At 37.9% G+C, this 10,249-nt stretch overlaps 2 protein-coding genes across 5 annotated transcripts in view; both read left to right on the plus strand.

Annotated features, from left to right (window-relative positions):
* Positions 1 to 10,249, plus strand: part of Grid2 (glutamate ionotropic receptor delta type subunit 2) — a 1,450,739-nt gene that overhangs the window by 663,678 nt on the left and 776,812 nt on the right. The gene's annotated exons all lie outside the window — the stretch shown is intronic.
* LOC110296006 (vomeronasal type-1 receptor 4-like) lies at positions 6,248 to 7,219 on the plus strand. Its single transcript, XM_021164480.1, has one exon. The coding sequence runs from the start codon at positions 6,248 to 6,250 to the stop codon at positions 7,217 to 7,219; it is 972 nt and encodes a 323-aa protein (XP_021020139.1).

A 10,249-nucleotide genomic window follows, 5' to 3' on the forward strand; every position in this document is an offset into this window, starting at 1 on the left:
CTGTATTTCTTTAAGTGAGTTATTAAAGTCCTTCTTGATGTCCTCTACCATCACCATGAGATATGCTTTTAAATCCGGGTCTAGCATTTTGGGTATGTTGGGGTGCCCTGGACTGGGCAAAGTGGGAGTGCTGGATTCTGATGATGGTGAGTGGTCTTGGTTCCTGTTAGTAAGATTCTTACGTTTACCTTTCACCATCTGGTAATCTCTGGAGTTAATTGTTATAGTTGACTCTGTTTAGAGATTGTTCTTCTGTTGATTCTGTTACCGTCTATCAGCAGACCTGGGAGACAGGCTCTCTCCTCTGAGTTTCAGTGGTCAGAGCACTCTCTGCTGGCAAGCTCTCCTCTTACAGGGAAGGTGCACAGATATCTTGTGTTTGAACCTCCTCCTGGCCCAAGAAGAAGGCCCAAAACAGGACCTATCCCAGAAGCTGTTTTGCTTTGGCAGGTCACAGAAGCTGTCAGCTTCTGTGGTGCACACTCTCACCTGTGCAGACTAAGTTCNTAAGTTCGGCTGAGTCCCGGAACCAAGATGGCGCTCGCTGCTCCTAAGGCAGAGGGCTTCTGAGCCAGGCGGACATCTGTCCTCTGGCTGGAAGGATGGCCGAATGTCTGTGGCCCGAAAAGGGTGCTGCCTCAGCGGCTCTGTGGCTCCCGCCTGTCCCAGAAGCTGTCCCCATGGGTGAATCTTAATCACAATCACACGGTGTATTCACACCATGAGAATACTGGAATGTGGTTCCTTTTTATCCCCTTCTCTTCAGTAATCCCTTGTTTAGCTGAAGAAAATTTTCTAGAGTTGCTTGATAGGAATACTGTTCTATATTTGCTACTCTCTGGTCCAACAGTGCATGGTGTAGTTCTTTCAACTATTTCAGTCCTGCTGTAGTCATTCCAACATTCACATCTGAGACCATAATTTATCATGGAAGCAAGACTCTCCATAACACAATAGAATAGCCACTCCAAATATCCCTCACAGAAATTCTATATCCAAGTGGTTTAGAATATTTAGAAGAATGATTTGAATGTTTCTACCAAGAAAAAAAAAACCCCAGGTAATCACTGTCTTAGAAAAAAAAGGAACACTGTCTCAAAAAATGGGGGGAAAGTGGCTAATATCTTTGTACTGTAGATGCTGAATTTTTGAATGAAGGAAACTCAATTGCATGCTCTGTTTATCATTGCAGTGGCTCTGCAATACCTCTACCCAAACTAACTTGATTCTACCACAACTTACATTTGGTGATATTTTATTGTATTAACATTTCCAAAGTGACAAGACTAAATGCATTTTTTATACCTGATATGATACAAATGACTGATCAAAGTAGGAATTCCACTCAAGTAGAATTTTATGATCCTGTGTGTTTGTTAGGCTCACATGGGTGGAGGGTAAATGACCACACACATCGTCATACCTATTAACTGCCATTCATCATGAACGTTAGAAGCTGTCTTATGGAATTCCACTTTCCAAGTCACCTTCTACATCATATAAATTGTACCATCTATCAAGAATACTCTCACCTGTGGGGGCATCAGAATAAAAAATATGTGGAATCAGAGGAGATATTCCAAAAGCCTTCCATACCTTCTTCTAGCAAACAATCTTCACAGCTTTGCTACTTTTCCAGTGGATTCAATACTCTTTACATTGTGCTAATTTTCACTGTGTGTTATGTGATGGAATAAGCTGAGCATTTTTCTCCATCAGCACCTTATTTCAGGCTATGATTTCCAGAACAACTATACCTGTACTTCACTGGAAGATGCTGCGGGATAAGCATACTAGACCCAGAAGAAAAAGCACAATGGCACAGGGCAGAATAACCGAAAGCAGCTTCAGTACAACAGGAAATGAAAACAAACATCGGTAAAAGGAAGCTATGGCCATACCACACTGCATGAGCCAAATATTGTCTGATCCCATAGGTCCTGCATGTTTATGCTTCCATGTCAATGGGAGACACCCAGAACTGTATGATTGTATTAAGTTTCTAGAAATCAATTGAAACTATAATCAGAGAGTACACATAGTCCCCATAACCAGATAAAATATTTGCTATTTATGCTTCAGTTAGTAACTATTTATAATATTTAAAGAATTGGCACATTTTATCTCAAGTAATTACTATGCTCTACCAGGAAAAAAATTTCAAAGATTCTCTGATGTTAATATAACATTGATATAAATAATGTGATCTCTAGATTTTGCCTTTAAACTATGTGTCCCTGAGCTTAGGCCCCAAGTGATTTTTAGGATTAACAAGCTCCTCTTCGTCTGGCCATCAATTAAAAGAGAATTTTAGTTGGTTTAATTCATGTGTTAGCAATAACTATCTTGTGTATATCATGCCACTGGAATATTAGTTGGTTTAATTCATGTGTTAGCAAGAACTATATTGTATGTATCATATCACAAGGAATCCCAAAATGACATACAAAATTTAAAATAATACATAGCAGGCACATAGAGATTATTCCCAGGCATATTTGCCTTATTTCTTTATCTCTTATGAATAAATTGACTGAGGCAAATAGGAAATGCCTAAATTCTTGCACATGTGAAAATACACAGGTGGAAAGAACAATGGGACTTACTCAGCTCCTTTAAATTAAGCATTTCCCAATAACTTCTGAAACACTACATGCTTCTGGGATTCATGTGCAGGCCACAGCCTCACATTTTCTGCAACATTCTCTTAAGGGATCAATCAATAGTTTGCAATTGCATTGTGAAGAATATCACACTTAAGGGTGGCTTTGGAAAAGTTTTACTGCTCCACACAGCTGCCTACTTGCTACACTCACTGGTGAAATGATAATTGCAGTTCTGAAGGGAGATGAGGTCATGCAATCACACAGCCATATACCAGGTACTGTCTTACTCCCTATAGCACATAGCCTGTGCTGAAAAACTATGGAACTGAAATCAGTACCACTTAAAAGATCTAGTGCTGTGTGTTTTACATTGCAGTCTGCAAGCAGAGTTTGTAAGGGCAATTCTGTGTCAAGAATGTGGGTAAGTGACCCTATCAAAAAGGGAGTGGGGAGAGAATCTGAGTGTATATTGATGCTAGCCATGACAGAGAGACACTCCTGAGGCATAAGGTAAGTTAGCAAAGAAACATGAGGTTCTAGACACTCTGAATCGGTGAATTTTAATTTAATATGTTCTATAGTAACAAGACTTACCTGGTAAAGACAACTGTGTTATAGGGTTGTCTCGCAATCAAATCAACTAAAAGGATTTAAATGCTGCTGTAAATAAGAGAAATGAGCAGAATAGAAGAGGGTGAATATGGTCAATAATCTGTATTGTTTTCTGAGCAATAATAATTTACTCATTTTGATGTCTTTATTGTTCACATACACCTGGTAACTGTTAGTAGTGATAGACATATGACAGCATGTGAATGCAGTGAATAGAATACAACATTCACATATTCCAAACACTCCCATTGTATCCTTCTATTATGAAGTAATTGCAGTTTATTGTTTTAAATTATACAAAAGAAACAGGTAATAAAATCAAAGTACACCTGGAAAAATAATATATTAATAATTTGTTAGTGTTATTAATTATATATTCTTAATATAATACATTAATACATTTAATTAACACTATATGAATCAGAAAATATATACACACTGGTGTTGGAAGTGTCCCTTATAATTTTGTTCTTTTTTTTTTTTACTTAGATATTTTCTTTGTTTACATTTTAAATGTTATCCCCTTTCCTAGTTTCCTCTCTGAAAATCCCCTATCTCCTCCCCTCTCCCAATGCTCCCCAACCCACCCACTCCCACCTCCTGGCCTTGGCATTCCCAATACTGGGGCATATATCCTTTACAAGACCAAGGGCCTCTCCTCCCCTTGATGACCAACTAGGCCATTCATTCTCTGCTACATATGCAACTAGAGCCATTAGTCCCTCCGCATTTTTTTTGGATTGGTGGTTTAGCCCCAGGGAGCTCTGGGGGTACTGATTACTTCATATTGTTGGTCCTTCCATAGGGCTGCAAACCCCTTCAGCTCCTTGGATACTTTCTATAGCTCCTTCATTGGGGACCCTGTGCTTCATACAATGGATGACTGTGTGTGCATCCACTTCTACATTTGCCAGGCACTGGCAGAGCCTCTCAGGAGACAGCTTTATCAGGCTCCTGTCAGCAAAATCTTATTGGTATCTGCCATAGTGTCTGGGTTTGGTGGTTGTTTATGGGATGGATCCCCAGAAGGTGCAGTCTCTGGATGATCATTCCTTCAGTCTCTTCTCTGAACTTTGTCTCTGTAACTCTTTTCGTGGGGATTTTGTTCTCCCTTTTAAGAAGGTTCGAAGTATCCACACTTTGGTCTTCCTTCTTCTTGAGTTTCATGTGTTTTGCTGGTGTGATTGCAAGCTGGTACAACCACTCTGGAAATCTGTTTGGTGGTTCCTCAGAAAGTTGGACATAGTCCTACCGGAAGATCCAGCAATACCTCTCCTGGGCATATACCCAGAAGATGATGCAACTTGTAATAAGGACACATGCTCCACTATGTTCATAGCAGCCTTATTTATAATAGCCAGAAGCTGGAAAGAACTCAGATGTCTTAACAACAAAGGAGTGAATACAGAAAATGTGGTACATTTCCACAATGGAGTACTATGCAGCTATTTAAAACAATGAATTTATGAAAGTCTTAGACAAATGGATGGATCTGGACTATATCATCCTGAGTGAGGTAGCCCAATCACAAAAGAACATACATGATATGCACTCACTGATAAGTGGAAATTAGCCCAGAAACTCAGAATACCTAAGATAATTTTATTCTTTGAATAGGAACTAGCATTAATTTATAAGATTATTGAAATTACTCTTAGAAATGACTGCCAACATGTTAATAAAAACATGCTTTTTCCTAATTTTGGGTAAAACAAAATAAATGGAGACAATATTTGTATCTCTTTTGCAAATATAGATTCTGTTGGGTTCCTTAAATAATTTTTCTCTGTATATAGAAAAGGGCAGTGAACTAAATGCTGTCTGCCTGATGCCAGCTGTTAGATAGTGTTTAGTTTTCTAAATAATGATATCAATTGGAGCAATTAAACTTCCCTGGTGTAATAATTTAATATTAAGAAGTGTGAATATGTGTAAGCCTAGATATATAGAATACTTTTGACATCACAAAATCTCATCTGTGAACTAGAAGTGATCTTAAAGCAACATTCTAATTCACATTTACACCATACTCAACTTAGACAAATAAACTTTATTTTTTCTACAAAACAGTGTTTCATGCACATCTTATAAATTCAAATTTTCCCCAGTATTACATCAAAAGACAGTATATGTTTAGCTTCTTCTGGTGTTCATCAGGAGTTAGACATGTAATCTGAGCCTGATAACAAATTGTTTCTATTGCACTGTATCTTAAAATGTATTGGTGTTTATTTGTTCACATCGAATACATGTCATTGTTTTTAACAATTTAGTGAAATACTGAACTGTGTTCATCACATGGAGCCAGGAAAGATTGTCTGAAACCACACAGGTATTATATGTCCTCAAGTTTGGACATAATTCATGAAAGGTCAAATTATATCACATAGTGTTTGTTAGTTGATGGAAGTATTCACTCACAGTGTATATTGACCGGCTAAATAGAACTCCACAGTCATGTGTGCACATGTAGCAACAGAGAATGCAACTCAGCAACACTGTAGAATGAGCAGCTATGTAACTACAAAGAAAATTGCACTGTAGTGTGTAAAGAAGCCAGAAAACAGCACTCAGGGGATTGAGCTGTATCTTTCCATACTTCTCTATTGCCATTCAGCAAGGTTCATGCCCTTGCTTTACCTACAGTCAGAGCTTGAATTAACCCCTCTCTGCCACATGCAGTTTTATTTTTAAGATACTGACAGGTAGGTAAGTTGACTGGACCCACAGAATAAGGCAAGGATAGTTGCCATGGGGAAAAGGAAGGGGTTGTAGGGGAGGGATAGAGATAGAGAGAAAGGGTTGATCAACAAAGGAAAAGGAAGAAAGGAGCTTTAATAAATTCACTTTTATGATCTGGTCACAGATGGAAGTGTGCAAGTGTTATCAAATCTGCTGTCACTAAGGTAGCTAATTCTGCATGCTTTAAGATTCATAAAAACATCTGAAAAACTTTCAATTATACACATAATCACTGTTTTTACTAGAGTTATTCTGAGCAGAAAATTTGGAATTTTGTTGGGACAGAAATGCTGTCAGTGCCTCATCTTCCCCTCCATGATTCTCAGGTTCAGTCATCAGGAAATGATGGGATGACAGCCAGGAATATGGCCCTAGGTATCATCTTCTTATCCCAAACTGCACTTGGACTTCTGGGAAATTCTTCTGTCTTCTTCAATTACTTATTGCTTTATTTTTCGAGGTACAAGCTGAACTCCACAGACTGGATGTTGAATTATTTGGTTGTAGCCAACTTCTTAACTCTGCTGTGCAAAGGAGTGCCCCAGACCATGGCAGCTTTTGGGCTTAAAGATTTCCTAAGTGATTTTGGGTGCAATCTCCTCTTTTACATTCACAAAATGGGCAGGGGTACATGTATTTGCAGCAGCAGTTTGATGAGTGCCTTCCAGGCCATCACAATCAGCAACAGGAACTTCATGTGGGAAGAGTTTAAAACCAAATCATCCAAGTTCAGTGGCTTCTTTCTGTGTCTTTGTTGCATTCTGAACATCCTCATGAGTACTTATAATCTCTTTTACATGACTGGAAAATTGGGCCACAGAAATATGACAATTATACAAGACTTTGGCTTCTGCTCTGTTTGTCTTGACAAAACTGGACAAATCCTGCATACTATATTCCTTCCTCTCCCTGATGTTGTGTATCTGGGACTCTTGGTCTGGGCCAGCATATCTACAGTTCTCATCTTGCACAGGCACAAGCAGAGACTGGAGCACATTCCCAGAAACAAACATTCTTCACAATCATCCACAGAGTCCAGGGTTATAAAAACCATCCTTCTTCAATTGAGTACATTTATGTTATTTTATATAATTTCCTGCCTCTTTCAACTGTTTCTGTCTTTCTTGCATAACCCAAGCTGGTTACTCATAAACATATCCATTGTCATTTCTGGATGTTTCCCAGCTGTTAGTCCCTTTCTGCTCATGAACCAGTACTCCATAGCATCTAGCCACTGTGTTCCTTGCATGAGAAATTGACAAAACCTGATATGATTAGAAACATATAAATTCAATGCTTCTGGATGGTTATTGACTAATTCCTTATACCACAGAATCGTATGCACATGGTGGACAGTCATCACACATAACATTGGTGATTGTGCATAAACTTTTGTGTTATAGGATGTGTATGTATCTGTTTCTAGGCAAGTGCAAAAAAATTGCCAACTCAGATTGTGTTAACCATACATCAAGCAATGTATTTGTCATGTAGTTTGTGACATATGCAAACTTCAAAGGCTAAATATAAACACACAAATGTAAATTTTAGATTTCTGAAAAAAACTTACTGTCACCATGATGAACTGACTCTGAACATCAAGTATATCCATTTTTTAAAATATATTTTTGGTAATTACTTTGATAGATCAAATTTAGTTTTCCTTGCTCTGTGTCTATGCTTCTGTCTGTATTTGGATTTCTTCCAATAAATACAGTGTCTATGGTCTCTGATACTCTGAGTGTGCTGGGATGTAATCCCTACCATTTATTATGACTTTGATGTGCAACGGTGGGTTTGTACTATTTATATAAGGGAGAATATTATCCTGCAATTCACTGGACCAAAGCTCCTTCTTATAATCTGAAAAACAAACACAAACAATCTTTCCCAAACAATTAAAAAACACTTGAATATAAGTGATATTTCTCTAATGAGTCAGTTGATTCCTGTTTTACATTTCTCAGGGCTCAGCAGAGGTCTGTCCTTATTTATTGCCTACAGGAACATCCTGTGGAATCCAGGTTGTAGGGACAAACACTGTGATAATTCAGATACTTCTTACTAACAAGTAGACTTCTTTAGCTGCCTAATGGCTGTGAGTGTGTTTTCATGAGCTCAGAGCAAATTTTAGTATATTTGCATGGAGAGGGAAGCCTCAGGAAAAAAAATTTTTTAAAAAGCCAAACACACAATACAAAACAAAAAACAAGAAAATAATGTCATGACTGACCACATTAGGGGCAGAATTTGTCTCTTCCTTTTCCTGTCTAGGCTTGGCAGGATACTGTAGATGGTGCATGTTTCTAATTTAGCAAAATATCCTTTTACCTGTGTGCCCAGGTAAAACACCATTTGACATAATTGTGGTGGCACACGCCTTTAATCCCAGCACTCGGGAGGCAGAGGCAGGCGGTTTTCTGAGTTCAAGGCCAGCCTGGTCTACAGAGTGAGTTCCAGGACAGCCAGGGCTATACAGAGAAACCCTGTCTTGAAAACAAAACAAAAACAAAAAACAAAAAACAAAACAAAAAAAAACCTGACTTTCCAAAGAAACCAGAAAACACTTCACTTAAATTTAGCCAGGAGGGGTCTTACTGAAAGTCACCACTCCCTTAATCTGTTTATCTGCTTGAGAATAGGATCCAGCTCCATTTCTCTTCTTGTTGCCTCTTTATTACTTGAACCATACATTTTATATTTTTTCTATCCCAGGTAGCCCCTTTTCTGTTTCAGGAAAAATAAAAAGAACAGCAAGTTCCCACACTACAGTGAGCTAATCTCTGCCCTGGTGTTGCTCTCCACTGCCTCTGTCTCTGTCTTAGCCCTAGCAGTGACAATTCACAGTCTTCTGAGCTCTAGTTCACCTGCCTCAGGACCACGTGACTCTTCTCAACCATTTATCCCCAGCTGCTACTTGTCACAAGTTCCCTTAGTCCAGTAAATCCAAATTCTAGAAGCTTATAATTAACCAGTCAGATTTATATAACAATAAATTCTCAATTCACAAGATGCCCACACAATAATTTCAGAGTCAATTGATAATGATACAAGCTGCCCACCTAGATTAGACAAGTTACCCCAATTATTCTATCCCTATATATTATAGATACCTGTGACTATTTAAAGTCACATTGAATCTGAATCATCCTGTTCGTCCTCCATGTTGCTTCCTTTTACCATGTCTCCTCAATCTCTGGTTCTGCAACTCTTAGCTCCTCCTCCCTTTTCCCTGTCTAATCACAGGCTTCCTGTTGTATTAATACTTAAATTAATTGGACATGGAAAATTCTGCTATGCTTTTCATTTAAACTCTCTCCATGGAAACAAAAATTAAATCCTTAGAATTGTAGGTTAGCCACAGAGACATTGCTCCATTGTGCGCGCGCGCATGCACACACACATACACACACACACACGCCTAACTTCAACATTTGAGGTATAATATGTAATTTTTTTCCTTTCTGAGATTGTGTACCTCCATTAATGATATGGAATCTATGTTCATCCATTTTCCTGCACATTTTGTGATTTCATTTTTCCCTGGAGCTGAAGAACATTACATTTTTGTACGTTTATTCTATTTTTGTTATCTACTCATCTGATGACAGACCAGTAGGTTCATTCCACTTATATAAATCTTTGCCATAACTGCTTAATCATTCTGAAAACTGGAGACAGATCTCCATGAAGTGTCAAGAAAATGAGGTAGTATGGAAAAACTCAAATTAAATAGAATAATCAGATTATAATGCATTAATTGTACAGAAAAATCTCCACTTCAGAAAATACCAAGTCTGTTAAATCCATGTTCCTTTGCATATTAAATTATTTATTTAATAATGCAAATTAATGTTCTGCACACAGTCAGGTGGTTGGGGTATATAAGTAATGTCCTTCATTTTGAAATGAAGTTTAGATAACAGTCCTCACTAACATATTCCTGAATCATGATTTTTATTCCATGTAGTGTAACATTGGTGTAGATTTAATCAGGGCCTATAAGATGGACACTTGCTTTTAATTGATTGTAAATGTTTATAATCACCCCAAGGATGCTTTCAAATGTTTGATAACTGTAATAGTCTCAACATTCTCGCTCAACATTCTGAAAGGTGTTTATTAGTTACTAGTTGCTTTCCAGCCTTCAGTTCTCCCATTTGCTCCAGTCTGCATCAATAAGCATATAATTAATTTCAGCAGTTTACTGAATCATTTCCTTTGCATTAGTATATATTGAGTCAAATAGTTAAAAAATAGTATATTCTCCTATTCAGGATTTATACGTA

The sequence above is a fragment of the Mus caroli genome, chromosome 6 (genome assembly GCF_900094665.2).
Source record: "Mus caroli chromosome 6, CAROLI_EIJ_v1.1, whole genome shotgun sequence".
NCBI lineage: Eukaryota > Metazoa > Chordata > Mammalia > Rodentia > Muridae > Mus > Mus caroli.